A 22374-nucleotide genomic window follows, 5' to 3' on the forward strand; every position below is an offset into this window, starting at 1 on the left:
CACTGCTATCAGCGAGACCAGGCATATGCTGATGAGAGTAGTACTCATCAGCCAACGCCTGATGGGCAGTAACCTTTTCACAGCCGATCACAGCTGCTGGCTCACACGCTGTCCTCTGGTACCGTCAGTAAGGTAACCTCCGATCTGAGCTGGTGTTTCCCGCGCTGTCATACAGATGACAGCGTGGGAACCGCCAGATGTTCAAGCCCCTCATTCATTTGAATGGCGCCCGGGTTCGGGATCAAGTTCGGGTACCGTTCTGGTATCGAACGGAACTTTTTTATAAAGTTCGGCCGAACCCGATGGACCCAAACAACCACAGGTCCGCCCATCCCTATTCAGAATATATTGCTGTGTCACATCCTCAATCAAGCAGTTCAGCTGCTCAAAATCAACCTGTCATGGCCGATTAACCCCTTTTAGTCCTATATGCACTAAAGCATTACTTCAAGTTTATCCCCCAACCACTAAGTGTCTAACAGCCACCTTACACCACATAAATGTCACTGTTGAGCTATGTGTCTGGTGGATTGTAGCCCAGTCTCAGGCTGAAATTCATAGGGAATAGTCATCTCTACTATATACTACATTACTGTACTACATAGTACAAGTGATCAAGCATTGCAGATTGAAAAGTAAGGCAAAAATGATAAAAGATGTTTTCAAAAACATTTAAAAAAAAAAAAAAAAAATCGACCAATTTTTACTAGTTCAAGAATAAAAAAAATACATAAAAAAGCATATTTCTTAGTTGTCCATAAATGTCTAATCTATGCAAGCATAAAATGAATTACCAATGTGTTAAAAGGTAACGGTCCCATAGCATAACGCTATTAATCTGCAGCTCTGAGGTTAATCTGCTGGTTAATAACGTTCCAAAGCTGCCCGGTCCCTGCACTGAAAGCCTGGCGTGAGGAAATGAACTCTATTCCTCCTGACAGCCTCCGGCTTTTAGTCACAGAGGAGTGGCTTCAGTCACTGCTTAGTACATAGTTAGCAGCGGCTATAACCACACCCTGGCACTGACTGACAGCTGTATCTGTACTGATACGCTGCTGATCCAGCTGTCAGTCAATTCCAGGGTGTGGTTTACGGCCACTGCTCACTATGTAATGAGCGGTGACTGAATCCGTGCTGGCTGCACCCCTATGACTGAAAACCTGAGGCTGCCGGGAGGAATAAAGCTCATGTCCTCCCGGAAGCCAGGCTTTCAGTGAAGTGACCAGGCAGCTTTGGAACTCTATTAAAGGGACTGTCAGCACAGAATGCCTGTTCAAACCAAGTACAGGTGCTCAGTGATTCACGGCAGGGCCAATCATTCATATACACCTTCCCACCTGCTTGGTTTCTATCTATATCCACCCTTCTCTGGCCCTATGAAGCTAGAGCTGTTAATCAAATAAGGGGGGTTGGTGAGGGAAAACAAGCAAGTAAATGAATGGCCACGCCTTGAAGCACCGAGCGGAGAGACTTAGTTTGAAAATTCAATGTGTGCTGAAAGAGTCACTTTAACCTGCAGATTAACCTCACATATGCAGATTAATAGTGTTTTGAGACATGACAGGTTACCTTTAAGCTACATAGAGAAAAAAAAAACCTGCATTGCCGTTTACTGCATCGATCACCAAAAAAAACAAAACAATAAAGATCAAAAAGTAATTTATGGCAAAACTTCATTTATATGTTTTGACCATTTACCTCACTTGGAATTTTCTCCCCGTTTTTCAGTACATTATATGGCAAATGGTGTTATTCAAAACTACAACTCATCCCGCAAAGAACAAGCCCACATATTGCTTTGTTGACAGAAAAAAAGAAAACAAAAGGCTATGGCTCTTGGAACAAGAGAAGAATTATAAAACTCAAAAACAAAACTTACCTGTCGCGGGAATCGCATACCTAGTATATTTAAACTTTTAATACCAAACAACGGACCTCTTTTGTACACTCATGGTATGGTTAGTGGGTCTCATTCATACAAAATATATAGAATATAAGTCAGTGCCAGACTGCTCATTAGTACTTCTCACAGGGGCACACCAAAAGATGTACCTGTTCCCCTGTTGGACAGTCCAATCTTTAATTTCATTAATTCTCAAAGTCAAAACCTAGAACATACCTGTATGCCTGAAGTAATAAGATCTTGTAGGCATTAATGTGCACAGTTTGCAGAGTGTTTACCTAGAGATTTGGAAGAAAATTTTGCCATTATTTCACATACGGTAGCAAAAGAAAAATCGTATTTCACACATAAATATTTAGAGAAACAAGACATACCTGAAGGTCAAGAAAGAGGCTGTGGCACTTAAGTCGAAGGATGCTTAACAATTTATGTCTCAAATTTTCACCAGCTTTAGAACGATGACAACATGACAGACTAGAGCGGATTGACGTGCATGAAAAGCTGTGGACATAAACTAAATTTAATGCATTTTAAAACAAGTTGCATAGATAATATATTACAACTTAGGTAAGATATATGCAGGTTTGTTGCTCAAAAAAAGTATGGAGTTATGGGAAAAACAAAATAAATCCTCCTTTAAGCCTATGTATCAAGGCCTAAATGACATACAATTTTTTTACCTGATAGAACTTTGGTTTTTGGTGTCACCAGAGAATACTTGTTTACTAATAGAAGTTGGCGAGGACCACACAATTGTCATTTAGTCCTCATAAGTAAAAACCTAGTGTGTACTTTCTTTTTCTAGTGACTAGGGGGTGTCAAGCTCAAAGCCCACAAGTCTGCCATGTCATTTTATGTGGCCTGCGAGTTGTACGGGGAAAGTGCACAGCTAGTCCTTCTATGTATACCGCCTGTTAGTTTCTTTTAACCCCTTCATCCCCAGCCTGTTTTCACCTTCCTGACCAGGTCAATTTTTCCAATTCTGATCAGCGTCCCTTTATGTGGTAATAACTCTGGAACACTTCAATATATCCAGTGATTCTGAGGATGTTTTTTTCATGACATGTTGTAATTCATACTAGTGGTAAATTTAGGTTGATGTGATATGTATTTATTTATGAAAAAATATATATTTTTTTAAATTTAGCAATTTTCAAACTTTTAATTTTTATGCCTTTAAACCAGAGATATATGTCACACAAAATAGATAACCAATACCATTTACCACATGTCTACTTCACATCAGCAATGTTTTAAACAATTTTTTTTTCTAGGAAGCTAAAAGGGTTAAAAGTTGATCAGCAATTTCTCATTTTTCCTAAAATAATTTGCATAACCAATGTTTTTAGGGACCACATCACATTTCAAGTGAGTTTGAGGGGCCTATATGAAAGAAAATACCCAAAAGTGACACCATTCTAAAAACTACACAACTCAAAGTGCTAAATCCCACATTCAAGAAGTTTATTAACCCTTTAGGGGCTTCACCAGAATTAAAGCAATATTGAAAGAAAAAAATGAAAATATTACTTTTTCCCACCAAAATATTGATTTAACAACAAATTATTCATTTTCACAACGGTAACAGGACAAAATGGACCGTACAATTTGTTGCGCAATTTCTCCTGAGTACACCAATACCCCATATGTGGTGGAAAACTACTGTTTGGGCAGGGCTCAGAAGTGAAGGAGCACAATTTGACTTTTAGAGAGCAAAACAGTCTGAAATTGATAGCGGATGTCATGTTGCATTTGCAGATCCCTTGCTTTGCCTAAACAGTGAAAAAAAACCCACAAGTGACCCCAATTTTGTAAACTACACCAGTCATGGAACTTATCTAGAGGTGTGGTGAGCACCTTGAACCCACAGGTGCCTCACAGAATTTTATAGTGTTGAGCCGTGAAAATGAAAATATACACTGCTCAAAAAAATAAAGGGAACACTCAAATAACACATCCTAGATCTGAATGAATGAAATATTCTCATTGAATACTTTGTTCTGTACAAAGTTGAATGTGCTGACAACAAAATCACACAAAAATCATCAATGGAAATCAAATTTATTAACCAATAGAGGCCTGGATTTGGAGTCACCCCCAAAATTAAAGTGGAAAAACACACTACAGGCTGATCCAACTTTGATTAAAACAAGTCAAAATGAGGCTCAGTATTGTGTGTGGCCTCCACGTGCCTGTATGACCTCCCTACAATGCCTGGGCATGCTCCTGATGAGCTTGCGGGTGGTCTCCTGTGGGATCTCCTCCCAGACCTGGACTAAAGCATTGGCCTACTCCTTTACAGTCTGTGGTGCAACGTGACGTTGGTGGATGGAGCGAGACATGATGTCCCAGATGTGCTCAATCGGATTCAGGTCTGGGGAACGAGCGGGCCATTCCATAGCTTCAATGCCTTCATCTTGCAGGAACTGCTGACACACTCCAGCCACATGAGGTCTGGCATTGTCCTGCATTAGGAGGAACCCAGGGCCAACAGCACCAGTATATGGTCTCACAAGGGGTCTGAGGATCTCATCTTTGTACCTAATGGCAGTCAGGCTACCTCTGGCGAGCACATGGAGGGCTGCTGCCCTCCAAAGAAATGCCACCCCACACCATTACTGACCCACTGCCAAACCGGTCATGCTGAAGGATGTTGCAGGCAGCAGATCGCTCTCCACAGCGTCTCCAGACTCTGTCACGTCTGTCACATGCGCTCAGTGTGAACCTGCTTTCATCTGTGAAGTGCACAGGGCGCCAGTGGCGACTTTGCCAATCCTGGTGTTCTGTGGCAAATGCCAAGTGTCCTGTACGGTGTTGGGCTGTGAGCACAACCCCCATCTGTGGACGACGGGCCCTCATACCACCCTCATGGAGTCGGTTTCTAACCGTTTGTGCAGACACATGCACATTTGTGGCCAGCTGGAGATCATTTTGCAGGGCTCTGGCAGTGCTCTTCCTGTTCCTCCTTGCACAAAGGCGGAGGTAGCGGTCCTGCTGCTGGGTTGTTGCCCTCCTACGGCCCCCTCCACGTTTCCTGGTGTACTGGCCTGTCTACTGGCAGTGCCTCCAGCCCCTGTACACTACGCTGACAGACACAGCAAACCTTCTTTCCACAGCTCACATTGATGTGCCATCCTGGATGAGCTGCACTACCTGAGCAACGTCTGTGGGTTGTAGAGTCCGTCTCATGCTATCACGAGTGTGAAAGCACAACCAACATTCAAGTGACCAAAACATCAGCCAGAAAGCCTTGGTACTGAGATGTGGTCTGTGGTCCCCACCTGCAGAACCACTCCTTTATTGAGGGCATCTTGATAATTGCCAATAATTTCCATCTATTGTCTATTCCATTTGCACAACAGCATGTGAAATTGATTGTCAATCAGTGTTGCTTCCTAAGTGGACAGTTTGATTTCACAGAAGTTTGATTTACTTGGAGTTATATTCTGTTGTTTAAGTGTTCCCTTTATTTTTTTGAGCAGTGTATATTTTCTCACAAAAATGTTGCTTCAGCCCCAAATTTTTCATTTTCAAAAGGGTAACAGGAGAAAATGAACACCAAAATATATGGTGGAAAACTACTGTTTGGGCGCATGGCAGGGCTCGGAAGGGAATGAGTGCCAATTGAATTCTGGAACGCAATTTTGGCTGGAATAGACTGCAGACGCCATGTCACATTTCAAGAAACTCCCTCTGACATGCCAAAACGGCAGAAACACCAACAAGTGATCCCATTTTGGAAACTACATCTCTCTAGGAATTCTTTTAGGGATGTAGTGAGCATTTTTAACCTTCAATGGAAATGGAAAATTACCATTTTTTCCACTAAAATGTTGCTTTGGTCCCAAGTTTTAATTTTCCAAAGGGATAATAGAAGAAAATGGACCAAAAGAAATTGTGACGCATGTATATTTCTCCTGAGTGCGCCAATATATGGTCTAAAACTACTTTTAAAGGCACAGTAGAAAGCTCAGAAGGGAAGGAGCGCCATATTGGAGTTTAGATTTTGCTGGGATGGTTTGAGGGTGCCATGTCACATTGGCAGAGACCCTGAGGTGCCAGAACAGCAGAACACCCCATAAGTGAACTCATTTTACAAACCACAGCTCAATTAATTCATCTAGGGGTACAGTGATCATACTGACACTACGTGTCTCACAGAATTTTATACCATTGGGAAGTAAAGAAAGAATAATTACATTTTTACCACTAAAATGTTGTTTTAGCTCTAAGTTTTTGATTTTTATAAGAGCAATAAGAAATAATTGACCTCACAGTTTGCTGTGCAATATCTCCTGAGTGCGGTAATACCCTACGTGTAATCAGGATCTAATTTTCTGGCACAGTGGAAAACTCAGAAGGGAAGGAGAGCCATATTGTAGTGCAGAATGATTTGTTGGTGCTATGACCCACTGGAAGAGCCCTTGATGTGCTAGAACAGCAAAATTCCTCCGTAAGTGACCTCATTTTACAAACTACACCTGAAGAAAAAGTGATTACATTTTTACCACAAAAATTGTTTCAGCCCCAGATTTTACATTTTCACATGGGAAAATTGGTAAAAAGGTCCCCAAAATTTGTCACACAATTTCTGCTGAACGTGACAATACCCCATACAGTACAGACCAAACGTTTGGACACACCTTCTCATTTAAAGATTTTTCTGTATTTTCATAACTATGATAACTGTACATTCACACTGAAGGCATCAAAACTATGAATTAACACATGTGGAATTATATACTTAACAAAAAAGTGTGAAACAACTGAAAATATGTCTTATATTCTAGGTTCTTCAAAGTAGCCACTTTTTGCTTTGATGACTGCTTTGCACACTCTTGGCATTCTCTTGATGAGCTTCAAGAGGTAGTCACCGGAAATGGTTTTCACTTCACAGGTGTGCCCTGTCAGGTTTAATAAGCGGGATTTCTTGCCTTATAAATGGGGTTGGGACCATCAGTTGTGTTGTGCAGAAGTCTGGTGGATACACAGCTGATAGTCCTACTGAATAGACTGTTAGCTGCTTTTTTCTTGCCATAATACAAATTCTAAGTAAAGAAAAAAAGAGTGGCCATCATTACTTTAAGAAATGAAGGTCAGTCAGTCCGAAAAATTGGGAAAACTTTGAAAGTGTCCCCAAGTCCAGTTGCAAAAACCATCAAGCGCTACAAAGAAACTGGCTCACATGAGGACCGCCCCAGGAAAGGAAGACCAATAGTCACCTCTGCTTCTGAGGATAAGTTTATCCGAGTCACCAGCCTCAGAAATCGCAGGTTAACAGCAGCTCAGATTAGAGACCAGGTCAATGCTACACAGAGTTTTAGCAGCAGACACATCTCTACAACAACTGTTAAGAGGAGACTTTGTGCAGCAGGCTTTCATGGTAAAATAGCTGCTAGGAAACCACTGCTAAGGACAGGCAACAAGCAGAAGAGACTTGTTTGGGCTAAAGAACACAAGGAATGGACATTAGACCAGTGGAAATCTGTGCTTTGGTCTGATGAATCCAAATTTGAGATCATTGGTTCCAACCACCGTGTCTTTGTGCGACGCAGAAAAGGTGAACGGATGGACTCTACATGCCTGGTTCCCACCGTGAAGCATGGAGGAGGAGGTGTGATGGTGTGGGGGTGCTTTGCTGGTGACACTGTTGGGGATTTATTCAAAATTGAAGGCATACTGAACCAGCATGGCTACCACAGCATCTTGCAGCGGCATGCTATTCCATTCGGTTTGCACTTAGTTGGACCATCATTTATTTTTCAACAGGACAATGACCCCAAACACACCTCCAGGCTGTGTAAGGGCTATTTGACCAAGAAGGAGAGTTATGGGGTGTTACGCCAGATGGCCTGGCCTCCACAGTCACCAGACCTGAAACCAATCGAGATGGTTTGGGGTGAGCTGGACCACAGAGTGAAGGCAAAAGGGCCAACAAGTGCTAAGCATCTCTGGGAACTCCTTCAAGATAATTGGAAGACCATTTCCGGTGACTACCTCTTGAAGCTCATCAAGAGAATGCCAAGAGTGTGCAAAGCAGTCATCAAAGCAAAAGGTGGCTACTTTGAAGAACCTAGAATATAAGACATATTTTCAGTTGTTTCACACTTTTTTGTTAAGTATATAATTCCACATGTGTTAATTCATAGTTTTGATGCCTTCAGTGTGAATGTACAATTTCCATAGTCAAGAAAATACAGAAAAATCTTTAAATGAGAAGGTGTGTCCAATATTTTGGTCTGTACTGTATGTGGCTGTACTGTACTGCTTAGCTGCATGGCGAGACTTGGGAAGGAAGGAGCGCTATTTGATTCTTGGAGAACAAATTATCGTAGAATAGTTTGCAACTCCATATACAAAGCCCCTAAGTGCCAGAAGAGCAGAATCCCCCCTCAAGTGACCCCATTTTGGAAATTACACCCCTCTGGGAATTTATCTATAGGTGTAGTGACTATTTTGACTCCATGTGTGTTTTCCAGAAACAAGCAGCAGAGGATGTTGCTAAGTGAAAATTACAAATCTGCCATTGTGGTGCCCGTTCATTACAGTGCCCATACATTGTATGGACCAGTACGCTGTAGTGACCAGTATGCTGTAGTGACCAGCTCTTGCTTCTGGAGACATGGATCCTGTAAATTAAGCGGACTCTCATCGCTACAGGAATGCCAAACATATGGATGCTAAATTAGGTTTAAGCACACTGTGGGGCTCAGAAGTGAGAGAGGCATTTGGATTTGGGAGCGCAGAATTCCCGATTTCTTTTGGTTGGTGAGAACCCATAGCGCTTTTCCAGAGCCTTTCTGCTACCAGTAACGTGTAAGCCCCCTATATTTCCGTTAACAGATGACGGACCTCAGTGGGTACTTATTTTTTTATGGATTGAATTGAAGCTTTTGTTAGGAAAATTTTACATAACATTTTGGATCACATTTATCCGATGCTCTATGCTGAGCACTTATATCAGGGTTTCCAACTAAATCTTTGAATGACATGATTCAGATGAAACTCCCAGGGAGATCCATTCACTATAATGAGGCAGCAGAGTTACTGTGGACTCCATCTGGCCTCTGTTCAGCAGTGTCCTTTTCAGAAGTGCACAAAACTGTGGCAGATGGCACTTTTATTTTTATGACACGTCTCTATCTGCCTCCTTATAGGGAATCTTCCGCCGGGGGTTCTGTCTAAATTATGTATTTCAGAGATTTATATGGAAATTCCAGTATAAGCGCAGAGTACAGGATAAATGTGAGCCGAGCCTTACAGCAATTTTTGTGACGCAGAATGATCAAATCAACAGCAGGTGAAGAATTGGTTTTATTTATTTTTTACGCCGTTCCTTGTGTGGTGTAAGTGATTGGATGACTTTATTCTTCGGGTCGGTGTGATTACAGCGATACCAGATTTATATCGTTTTTTATGTTTGGCTGCTGCCACACACTAAAAGACGCTTTTGTTTTTTTTTTTACAAACAAAAGTTTTTGCATTTCCATATTCTGAGAGCTGATTTTTCTACAATTTCTGCTGACAGAGTCATGTGAGGGCTTGTTTTTTGCGGGACGAGTTGACACTTTTATTGCTAGCATTTTCAGCCACAAAATTTTTTGATCTCTTTCTATTCAAAATTTTTGGGAGGCAGAATGAACAAAAACCAGCAATTCAGGAATTGTCTTTTCTTTTTTTTTATGCCGTTCTCCATGATAAAAGTGATAAGGCCGCTTTATTCTTCGGGTCAGTACGACTTCAGCGATGCCACATTTACTGTATTTTGTGGACTATAAGACGCACCCCAAATTTTAGGGAGGAAAATAGGAAGAAAAAAAGTTTAAATAACAAATGGTGGTGTATCTTCTAGTCCCATTTTCCGGTAGCTTACAGGGAAGTCGGCAGCGGTGCAGGGGGGGGTCACAGGAGGCAAGGTCGTTGCTTCAGGAAGCCGGCGGCGGCAGGAGTGGGGCAATGTTGCAGGCTCCGTGCTGGGAGGTGGAGGGTGTCCCGGCGCTGCCAGGTTGCAGCTCCTGTGCTATCCTAAGATGTCAGAACTGAGGGGAGTCCTCCTTCCCATTGATTTCAATGCCGTGGGCTTCGGGAAAAAGGCCGCTGGAGGCGGCGCATGAGTAAATAGACATTTTGGGATGGCGCTGCTAGCTTTTTGAAGCCACACCCCCCCGGTAAGCTACCTTCGGATTATAAGACGCACCCACATTTTCCTTCCAAATTTGTCTTATAATCCGAAAAATATGGTATATAATTTTTTTATGTTTTGTCACTTTTACACAATAAAAACTATTTTTTAGAAAAAGAACTGTTTTTGCATCGCTATAGTCTGAGAGCTATAACTACTTTATTTCTCCACTTAATTAGCTGCATGGCGGCTTGTTTTTTTGCGGGACAAGATGATGTTTTCAGCGGTATGATGAAAAATTATAGTTTTTTGCCTCGCCTTTTTTATGGTGTTCACTGAAGGGGTTAACTAGTGTGACAGTTTTATAGTTTGGGTCGTGAACGCGGCAATACCAAACATGATTACTTTTTTCATTTATTTTTGTTTTTCCATAAATATAAAACTATTTATTGGTATAATATTTTGTTCATTTTTTTTTACAAATTTAAAAAAAATGTAAAACTTTTTTTTTTTTTTTTACTTAGTCCCTTCATGGGACTTTAACGTTAATTACTCTGATCGCTGGTATAATGCATTGTAATGGTTTAACAAGGCCACCATAGCTGGCAGACGTGGCAGTTGTCACTGTCGCCGATCGGAAGGGAGAGGGTGCCCCCTAAATGTTGTGATTGATATCGATTGTAGCATTTGCGGGGTTAAATGGCCCAGGGTGGTAAAGGCACTGCTCTTGGCAGTGACAGCTAGGTCTCGGCTATTGCTTACACCGAGCTCCCGGCGGCGATCGCACGGAAACTACTTCTGTGCCCACATGATCACTATGACGTAAGTTTACTTCATAGGTTGTGAACCCCTTCCCGACCATGATGAAAACTTACGTGAAATGTTGTGAAGCGGTTAAGGATGTATGGCATTTTCTGTTTGGTTCACACTTTTAGACACTAACATCAATAATGCAAATATCCTATTGTGACAATGAGCTAGGTGTCTACTTTCAGAAAATATATAGGTATGGCAGTTTAAAAGTGTGAAAAAATTGTCAGAGGCACAAAATGTAAAACAAACACAAACCATGGCAGTGAAAGGGTTAAAAGGTGGCAAGTATAAAACAGGATTATAATGTAATGTATTTATCATTTTACCTGGAATAATCACAGAAAACTTCCAAAGTGCGTGTGTCAAGCAATATACCACACCAGCGGAACAAGGAACGGGCCGGTAACTGCTCTACTGTTGAGCACTCTGGAATGTCATCTATAGGGAAATTCACAACCGTCTTGTCGAGGCTTATAGAGCAGCCATACTCAGGAACGCCGCCAGCCAGAGTTCTTAAATGTATGAAAGCAAAACATTACTACACTTGTTTTTTGCAAACACAAACCAATCCCTTTTTATTTTTTAAGAATTTATTTGATAACAGTGGATACAATTCAAATGATAAGAATTTTAATATAAAAAAGGATGAAGTATGCTTCTAGTATTTTTTCTGGTTATTATTTTGTTTACTATCCAAAAAGAGAAACACCCCTGATCTTAATAAACTACCCAGGCTTCATTTAACCCCTTTCCGACGTGGTCAGTAATAGTACGCACCACGTCGGAAAGGCCGGTTCAGCGGGGGCTCCGGCGGTGAGCCCGCACTTAACCGGGCACATGTCAGCTGATTCTTACAGCTGACATGTGCCCGCAACAGCCGTGGGTGGAATCGCGATCCACCTGCGGCTGTTAACCAGTTAAATGCCGCTGTCAATCTCTGACAGCAGCATTTAACAGCGTCGCGCCGAAAGCGCGGCATTAGCCCCGCCCATCGGTGACCCCATCACGTGATCACGGGTCACCGATGCGTGGGCATGACAACCCGGGATCTGCAGCAGACCCCTGTGGTGGTCATGTCTCACTTGCTATGAGCGCCACCCAGTGGTCGGCGCTCATAGCAAGTGAGCATTTCTACTACATAGAGGCGATCTGCTCATCGCCTCTATGTAGCAGAGGCGATCGGCCAGCTGCTGCTTCTAGTCTCCTGTGTAAAAAAATGTTTTTAAAAATCTTAAAAAAATGTAAAAAAAATATAAAAATGTTTAAATCATCCCCCTTTTGCCCCATTCAAAATAAAATAATAAAAAGTAAACCCCACATACACATATTTCGCCACGTTCAGAATCGCCCGATCTATCAATAAAAAAAAAAGAATTAATCCGATCGGTAAACGTCGTAACGAGAAAAAAATTCCAAACGCCAGAATTTGGCTATGTGCCCACTATGCAGAAATGCTGCATATTTTTTCCGCTTCTCCCTGGTAGGAAAAACGCATGCAGATTTTACATGCGTTTTTCCCGCCAGGTAGAAAAGTTTGTCAAGCGTTTTTGCATGCATTTCTGCATGCTGGATATCAAGCGCTTTTCCAAGTGATTTTAGCATCACTTGTAAAAGTGCTTGACAACTTGGTCACACTATAAAAATCCATGCAAACAGCATGGATTTATATAGTGTGACCAAGTAATAGTTAAAAAAAAAAAAAAAAAGAATAAGAATGTTAAAAAATAAAAAATTAAGATTATACTCACCTTCCGATGTCCAGCCAGTGTTTTCTCTGCCGCGTCCGGTATCTTTGGCGGCTCGCGGTGGTGTGAAGGACCCGCAGTGACGTCATTGAGTCATGTGTCAGGTCACATGACTCAATGACGTCATGGCAGGTCCTTCACAACACCGCGACCCATACAGCAGACCAGACAGAGCGGAGAAAACACCGGCGGAACATCAGAAGGTAAGAATAATCTTTATTTTTTATTTTAAATTCTTTTTTTAACAGGATATTATGCGTTTTAATGTAAGTCAATGGCGGCAATTACGCTGCGTGTCAGCAAAATTAATGGACATGCTGTGTATTTTTCCGCAATGATAATCCGCAGCGGAAATTTCCGCAGCATGTGCACAGCACATGTGGATTATCATTGGGGACAATGGGGCACGTATTACCAAGTGGTTTTTAAGCGTTTTCGCTGCGGAAATTCTGCGGCAAAAACGCTTGAAAAACGCATAGTGGGCACGCAGCCTTAAGTTTTTTTGGTCGCCGCAACAATGCAATAAAATGCAATAAAGGGCGATCAAAACATCGGATCTACCCCAAAATGATATCAATAAAAACGTCAGCCCGGCGCGCATAAAATAAGCCCTCACCCAGCTGCAGATCCCAAAAAAATGGAGACACTACGGGTCTCAGAAAATTGCGCCATTTGTTTGTTTTTTTAGTAAACTTTGGAATTTTTATCACCACTTAAATAAAGAACCTATACATGTTTTGTGTCTACGAACTCGTAATGACCTGGAGAATAATAATGGAAGGTCAGGTTTAGCATTCAGTGAACGTGGTAAAAAAACAAAAAACAACTGTGGAATTGCATTTTTTTTGCAATTTCACCGCACTTGGATTTTTTTTTCCGTTTTCCAGTACACAATATGGTAAAACCAGTGATGGCGTTTAAAAGTACAACTCGTCCCGCAAAAAATAAGCCCTCACATGGCCATACTTGCGGAAAAATAAAAATGTTCTGGCTCTGGAAAAAAGGGAGCTGAACACGAAACCGCAAAAACGGAAAATGCTCCGGTCATTAAGGGGTTAATACAAGCATTGAACAAATGTTCCTCTGTTCTGTACTTTAAAAAAGGATTGATCACATTCTGTCTAAGTTTCTAAAACACCCAAAATTGTGGTACATAGGCATAAGGAAAGCGTGTAAAAGCCCCTACTGCACAAGTATCCAGATGGCACTGCTGCCATCTTCATATCACCCAAAATGTTGGGGTTCTCGTCGATAGACACATGATTACTTACCCTGCATTGCTCTCTCCTGCTCAAACAGGAGATTCCGCCAAATTTATTTGTGCAGAAGAGTGCAAAGCCACACGATTCCCCAAGTGACCTCTGCTATCTTGAGTGACATGCACAGGGTGACATCTGCCGTCCAGTGTTTACGCCACTGATCAATGGGTAAAGAAAGCCTTGAAATACAGTGCAGGGGTGAGCCATATTTCATGAATGATTATTCCTGTAAACAACAGTTTAGGGCTCTTTAGAGATTTAGCCAAAAAGTGGCCAGCCTCTATAAAGGGGTCAGGACATGGTTGAGCCGCTAGCCCGAACTGTGGAGTCCACAATGCTGGTAGCAGCGGTAGCTTTGCCTCTACAGTCATGGCCAAAAGTATTGAGAATGAGACAAATAGTAATTTTTCCAAAGTTTACTGCTTCATTTTTTGTAATGGCAATTTGCATATACTCCTGAATGTCAAAGAGTGATCAGCTTAACAGCAATTACTGTACTTGCAAAGTCAATATTTGCCCAGAAAATGAACTTTAACCCCCAAAACACATTTCAACATCATTGCAGTCCTGCCTTAAAAGGAGCAGCTAACATCGTTTTAGTGATTGATCCATTAACACAGGTGTGGGTGTTGATGAGGACAGGGCTGGCGATCAATCAGTCATGATTAAATAAGAATGACATCACTGGACACTTTAAAAGGAGGCTGGTTCTTGGTATCATTGTTTCTCTTCAGTTAACCATGGTTATCTCTAAAGAAACACGTGCAGCCATCATTGCACTGCACAAAAATGGCCTAACAGGGAAGAGTATCGCAGCTACAAAGATTGCACCTCAGTCAACAATCTATCGCATCATCAAGAACTTCAAGGAGAGAGCTTCCATAGTTGTCAAAAAGGCTCCAGGGCGCCCAAGAAAGACCAGCAAGCGCCAGGACCATATCTTAAAACTGTTTCAGCTGCGGGATCGGACTACCAGCAGTGCCGAGCTTGCTCAAGAATGGCAGCAGGCTGGTGTGAGTGCTTCTGCACGCACTGTGAGGCGGAGACTCTTTGAGCAAGGGCTGGTTTCAAGGAGGGCAGCAAAGAAGCCACTTCTCTCCAGAAAAAACATCAGGGACAGACTGATATTCTGCAAAAGGTACAGGGAGTGGACTGCTGAGGACTGGGGCAAAGTCATTTTCTCTGATGAATCCCCTTTTCGATTGTTTGGGACATCTGGAAAACAGATTATTCGGAGAAGAAGAGGTGAGCGCTACCACCAGTCTTGTCTCATGCCAACTGTAAAGCATCCTGAAACCATTCATGTGTGGGGTTGCTTCTCAGCCAAGGGAATCGGCTCACTCACAGTCTTGCCTAAAAACACAGCCATGAATAAAGAATGGTACCAGAATGTCCTCCAAGAGCAACTTCTCCCAACCGTCCAAGAGCAGTTTGGCGCCCAACAATGCCTTTTCCAGCATGATGGAGCACCTTGCCATAAAGCAAAGGTGATAACTAAATGGCTCATGGAACAAAACAGAGATTTTGGGTCCATGGCCTGGAAACTCCCCAGATCTTAATCCCATTGGGAACTTGTGGTCAATCATCAAGAGACGGGTGGACAAACAAAAACCAACAAATTCTGGCAAAATGCAAGCATTGATTATGCAAGAATGGACTGCTATCAGTCAGGATTTGGTCCAAAAGTTGATTGAGAGCATGCCAGGGAGAATTACAGAGGTCTTGAAGAAGAAGGGGCAACACTGCAAATATTGACTTGCTGCATTAACTCATTCTAACTGTCAATGTAACCTATTGGTACTCATAATATGATTGCAATTATATTTCTGTATGTGATATAAACATCAGACAAACACTAATAAAAACCAGAGGCCAGCAGATCATGTGAAAATATGATTTTGGTGTCATTCTCAAAACTTTTGGCCATGACTGTACAGCATCAGAGCCGCATAGCGTCATTGGGTCTATATCAGACCTGGTGATCCTATGCTCTTCACAGTGTACCCCGGAAACAAGCAGAGTAGGGAGAGCTGCTGCTGAGTGAGGGACAGGATTGGCGATTCATTAGTTAGGTATAGGTATTCCACAAGTATATATATATGTATGTATATATATATATATATATATATATATATATATATATATATATTATATATATATATATATATCCAGCTCAACTAAAAGTCCTTCTGAGGACTAATCCAGTTGCATATAATACTGGTGATAGCAGGAGTTAGGCAGGCAGAGATTGTGGACACTATACAGCGCAATAGGGTCCATTGCACGTCCTGTCTGCTGCTGCCTGTTACAGATATCCATTGGACTGGATATCTGGGAAAATTTGTTTTTTCACTCTTAATCCTGATTATTTCCTTAAAAAGCAATACCGTCCAACATTTTACTGCTCCATTTGCTTGTTAGCACTGCAGAATACAGCCAGATCTTTCCATCATCAGATGTATCAGATATTACTGTGGTAACAATCCAGAAATTTCTAGAAGTGTAAAATATTCTACTCCATTTAAAGTTTAGCAAAAGTGTGTTAGTGAACCTATTCACACGTGGTGGCTGAGCAATACTAAACTATTAGGGCAGGCTTAAAACCATGGGTGTCCGTCAGACGTATCAGATATTACTGAGATACAAATCCAGCAATTTGTAGGGGACATGCAAGATATTTAGCTCCATTTAAAATGGGCAAGGCGCGTGGCAAGGGACAGGGAAGTGGACGTGATAGTGCATGCAGAGGCCGAGGGCAAGCTGAAATTGTGCCACAACAAGCACCCACATAATATCGCCCTACCTTTCAGTCCTAATTACTAGGGGACTGCAGGACACCACTATTGAACCCAGAGCAGTGTCAAAAGATTGTTGGTTGGATAGCAGATAATGCTCTAGTTACTTTGCCACCACCACCATCCTGTCTTCCACACGGTCAAGTCTCAGTAGCCTTGAGTCTGGACCGCATATTCCTCCCCCTGATCCTCCTTCCTCCCACTATGCTAAGTGCCCGGAGACAACAGATCCCACACTCAGACACTCAGAAGAGCTGTTCACTTTTCCATTTGTAGATTCGGGCCTCTCGCCCGGCCAGCTTCAAGTGAGTCAAGAGGAGAACGCCTGTAGCGACGCCCAAATATTTGAGCAGCCACGGTCACATGAAGGCGACGGTGGGAAAGTGCAATTACTGTCTCAAGAGGTGGATGATGATGATGAGACACAATTGCCAGAAAGTCAGGAGGAGGACCAGGGTGCGGTAGTGGAAGACGAGGTGGTGGATGATATAGTAACTGACCCAACCTGGCAGGGGGACATGCACAACAAAGACAGCAGCACAAAGGGGGAGGGAGGCGTAGCACCACAACAGGCAGGAAGAAGCAGTGTGGTGGCTGCAGACACAAGGCGGGAAAGCGTTCCCCGTAACGCCAATACGACGAAAGTTGCCAGTACAACTGTTAGGTCTTCCCGAGTCTGGTTCTTTTTTAAAGACTCCGCAGATAACCCCAAAAAGGCCATCTGCACCACCTGCAGGCCAGCATCAGCAGGGGTAGCAAAACTAGCAGCCTGACCACCACCAGCATGATCAGGCACATGGCAGCAAAGCACCTGACTAAGTAGGCTGCACCCCAGGGTCCAGAAACTGTCTGGGGGTGACACCACTGCTTCTTCCGCTGTTGTGCATGCACGCCAATCCCCTATCCATGGAGCATGTAAAAACGCCTCCCGCCCTGCACCTGTCTTGGCACACTCTCAACTAGCACCATCAGCAAGCACATCCACGTCCTTGTCCCAGCGCAGAGTTCAGTTGTCCATACCCCAGTCCTTGGAACGCAAGCGCAAATACGCAGCCAACGCCCGACAGGCCACACTACTAAATTCACACATTTTGCGAATGCTTGCGCTAGAAATGTTGCCTTTTAGGCTCGTGGAGACAGAAGCTTTCCGCAACCAGATGGCGGCGGCCGTCTCTCGGTACTCGGTCCCCATCCCCACTATTTCTCCTGGTGTGCCATCCCCGCATTACATGAGCACGTGTCCCACAACATTAGCTGACACGTGGACAAGGACGGTACATCTTGCTGACGGCACACTGGGTTAATATAATGGAAGCCGGGACCCAGTCGGACCTTGGGAAGGAACACATCCTCCTGACGCCGAGGATTGCGGGCCCTGGGTAAATCAGGGTTGCTCCCACATTCTAAAGCTCCTGCACCTCCTCCTCTTCAGCCTCCATCTCCGAAATGACCACATCAGACAGAAGCTGGAAGCACTGCAGCACTGCCTCGGCCAAGCGGCAACAGGCTGTGCTGAAGCTAATATGCTTAGGTGACAAACTGCACAACGCTGAAGAGTTGTGGACAGCTCTGAATGAGCAGGCAGATCTGTCGCTGACATCGCTGACCCTGCAGCCAAGCATGGCCGTGTGTGACAATGGCCGGAACCTGGTGGCAGCTCTGAAGCGAGGCTAGCTCACACACGAACCATGCCTGGCCCATGTGCTTAAACCTCATGGTTCAGCGGTTTCTCAAAACCTACCCAGATCTGCTTGTCAAAGTATGCCACGCCGTCTGTTCAGCATAGATGGCCTTAGGACAGGGAGAACGAGGAGGAGGCGGATGAGAAGGAAAGCATGGTCAGTCGTGCTCTTGGTGAGGACACGGAAGTCTTGCCTGGTAGCAGTCTGGCACACATGGCTGAGTTTATGTTACACTGCCTTTCCTGTGAACCTCGCATTGTCCAAATTTTGGGAGACAGTCATTACTGTTTGGTGACACTTCTAGACCCACGCTACAAGGAGAACCTTCTATCTCTCCTTCCCACGGCGGAGAGGTCTACTAAAAGGCTGCAGTACCAGAAGGCCTTTGTTGCGGAATTATTAAAAAACATCCCATCTGAAAACGCTGGCGGCAGAGGTCACAGTTCGTTGGACATCCATGGAATACAGGCGAGGGAAACACAAATACAAGAAAGAAGAGAAAAGACTCAGGATATACAACCATGCACACCCAATATTAGAAAAATGAAAAAATCTTTATTACATGATTACAGACTGACAACACAGAAGAATAAAAACAATCCGGGTGGAACGCATGAGTGATAGGAAGGGGCGGCGCTTCGCCGACCGGATATGACGTCTTATTCAATTCCGGTTGTGTCATACCATAGCACGTGGGCCGCACGCTGTGGAAACAGGAAATGATCGTTCGATCCGCCACGATACTGGAGAGACTTAGTGAGGGTATTTATTTTCACCTGAAGGGAATCACACGAAATTGGATAGACTATTTAATATACACATGTGTCCACTGACAACATACCCCTGACGAAGCTGCGGTCTAGCAGCGTAACGCGTAGGGTCTCTGGTGCCAACAGGTAACTATGTCACTTTATTATTTTTGACCTTTTCCTTTGACCACTTAAGAGTGTCTGCTTGGTTATATAGGGCCTTCATTCATGATCCCATATCGTATACCAGGTGGGATGATATGTTTTGACATACGCTGATATTACAAGGGCCCCTAGTTTAAGCAGACTACTACTTCCACTCATTCCTCTATTCTTTGATCTATTTATTATTATGTATGGTCCGATTATTATTATGTATGGTCCGATTATTTGGGAGTACGTGGTTTATTATCCATATCTGGTCTAGTGGTACTGTGCCACCCTTCATTAGGGTGACATAGCTTGGTCAATAAGCCTTTTTGTATTATGAGATGGTAAATATATTATATTAAATGATACCTGTGGCCTTAGGGGGATTTATTACTTTGGAACACTACATTATTCCTCCCCTATGAATATTGCTATGCTTTGTTTGTTTTTAATTGTTTTTATTCTTCTGTGTTGTCAGTCTGTAATCATGTAATAAAGATTTTTTCATTTTCCTAATATTGGGTGTGCATGGTTGTATATCCTGAGTCTTTTCTCTTCTTTCTTATATTATGTAACTATATCAGGTTACTATAGCACCCCATAACATTTATTATTTCATAGCAGTGCCCACCTCCTTGTTAAGGAAACACAAATACAACGCAGCAGAAACGGGAACACTGTCAAAGGTGTGGGACAGTTTTCTCAGACCCTCCCAGCGCATAGGCCCTGATGCGCAGGGTAGTCTCACAGAGGGAAAGGTTTTTAATTATGCTGAAGTAATACCTTGCCGACCGTACCAACGTCCTCCGTCGTTCCTCTGTGCCTTATAATTATTCGGTGTCCAAGCTGGACACGTGACATGAACTGGCTCTCTACGCTTTGGAGGTCCTGGCCTGCCCTGCCGCTAGTGTTTGGTCAGAGCGGGTTTTTAGTACCACCGGGACCATTATAACTGACAGGCGCATCCACCTGTCAACTGAAAATGCTGACAGGCTGACTCTTATAAAAATAAACAAGGGCTGGATTGGGCCAGACTTCTCAACACCACCAGATGATAGCAGAGGAACATAAACTCAAATCCAGTGGCTTTTTTTTGGGAGGTCTATTCCCATGCACCTCTTCACACTCAGACATGGGTATACGCTTCCTAATTTTGTATTTTTTCTGTTATCCTCCTCCTTCTCCACAATATCACCAGGGTGACCGTGATGCAACACCCATATATATATATATATATATATATTTTAAGGGTGTTTATGATGCCCGTAGGAATTTTTTTTAGAGGCCTAACTCTAACATTCTGTATGATATACAGTATGTTTATGTATACCCCCCAGGGGTAAATGTTTTTCAGTCCATGCACTTAGTGCATGGGCATTACCAGTATAGGAGAGCCATTCCTGAACAATAGTAAAAAAAAATTTAAATAAGGACCTCCTCTATGTCTCTTCAAAGGGGATATTGTGATGTGTCCAAATTTTTAGCAGCCCTTGCATTCACTGCATAGGCAATAACAGTATAGGAGATCCACTTCCTATTAATGGGAACAATTTTAAATTTTTTTTTTTTTACTGAGGCCCTCCTCTATGTCACTTCAAAGGGGTATTGGGATGCATCCAAATTTTTCACAGCCCTTGCATTCACTGCATAGGCAATAACAGTATAGTACACCCGCTCCTTCATAATGGGAACATTTAATTTACTGAGACCCTCCTCTGTTTCTTCAAAGGGGTATTGGGATGCATCCAAATTTTTGGCAGCCCTTGCATTCACTGCATAGGCAATAACAGTATAGGAGACCCATTCTTTAATAATGGGAACAACAAAGCATAGCCGGTTGATGGCCCTCTAGCAATAGTAAGGGCCGCCTGATGGCCCTGTAAAAATAGGCTTTGTGACTTTCAGAGTCCCTCCTTCTTAAATGAAACAGGATGTGTCTGATCATGTCTCCCACACCACATGGGCAGATAAGGTAGTAAAATGTTAAAATTACATTTACTGGTGAATGTATTTTTTACCGTTGAAAGCAATGCAAAAGTGCAAAAACGCATCAAAAACGTTGTGTGAACATAGCCCAAGGTGTGGAGGAGCGTTTTTTTTGTGTTTTTTTTTGGCCTTATATACAAGTTATTACCCTGGAAAGAGTGTCCCTAGATGTTTTTTTCCAGAAAAATCCATTTTGGTTTAGTTTTTGTATGTTTTATTGTGAGTACGTAAAAGTAGCGTAATACCTCTGACAACATTGTTCACAGCAGTGACCTGGGAGTTTCAGATGCTCCCAGGCGTCTCCCCCATGCTGTTCCCATATCATTTGCGCACTGTTTCCATCGATTTGGGCAATTTTTAGGCCCCTAGGTGACCTCTGGGCCACTGGAAAAATACTCGAGTTTTCCATCGACTTGCATTGGGCTCGTTACTTGGGTCAAGCACCCGAGCATTACGATTTGCTCCCCAGCAACAAGCACCCGCGCATTTTAGTGCTCGCTCATCACTAGACAACATTTTTAAATTCATAATTTTAGAGTTAAGTTTGATTTAAAGAGTTTTTTACTTCATGCTATAAACGTCAAACATAACTAACCTTTTGGGGGAAGTGTGGGCTGATAATACTAATCTGGCAGAAACTAGTTGCATGGCAAATGTAGGCCTGATTCCCTAGGTGCATAAATGGAAGAAAATCCAGGTAACATAATTTTTCCTTGGTGGTGGGACAAGATAGTAAAGATCAGCAGCACTCAAGCTTCATTCAAGATGTTTATGATGGAGGGATAACAGAGGGTGCGCAGAGAAATTGGCCTTATCTTTAGGAATTGACGAAGCATTAATCCTTTATTTGGAATAAAATAGTCTCACAGCACCACACATTTTTAGGCTCCAGATATATTTTGTCAAGTGTACATAGACAGAGTAAAAAGACTGAATATTTGAGCCTATATGAGTAGTAATGATGACAAATTCAAACTACACAAATTCCCTAGAGCAGTACATAAAGACAAACACACACTGTATGAGAAGAAAAACTCCGAAAACTCACAACAGATTCTCATACCATAAGTAAATCACAAGCCACCAATGAATAAAAATCACTGATCTAGAAAAATGAAACGTGGTATCATTAGGTGTAAACAAATCAAAACGTTGCCAGGTGACAGGGGT

The 22374-nt window shown here is 42.7% G+C and overlaps 1 protein-coding gene across 1 annotated transcript in view; it reads right to left on the reverse strand.

The window, feature by feature from the left end:
• TERT (telomerase reverse transcriptase) overlaps positions 1 to 22374 on the reverse strand; it is a 205528-nt gene that overhangs the window by 22779 nt on the left and 160375 nt on the right. Inside the window, exons 11-13 of the mRNA XM_073678343.1 lie at positions 11165 to 11350; positions 2278 to 2404; positions 2120 to 2181 (exon numbers count right to left, since the gene is read on the reverse strand). Coding sequence (XP_073534444.1) covers positions 2120 to 2181; positions 2278 to 2404; positions 11165 to 11350 — 375 coding nt within the window. The remainder of the gene's footprint in view (positions 1 to 2119; positions 2182 to 2277; positions 2405 to 11164; positions 11351 to 22374) is intronic.

The sequence above is a fragment of the Phyllobates terribilis genome, unplaced genomic scaffold (genome assembly GCF_046119375.1).
Source record: "Phyllobates terribilis strain yellow unplaced genomic scaffold, ASM4611937v1 Scaffold_4__5_contigs__length_816908805, whole genome shotgun sequence".
Taxonomy (NCBI): Eukaryota; Metazoa; Chordata; class Amphibia; order Anura; family Dendrobatidae; genus Phyllobates; species Phyllobates terribilis.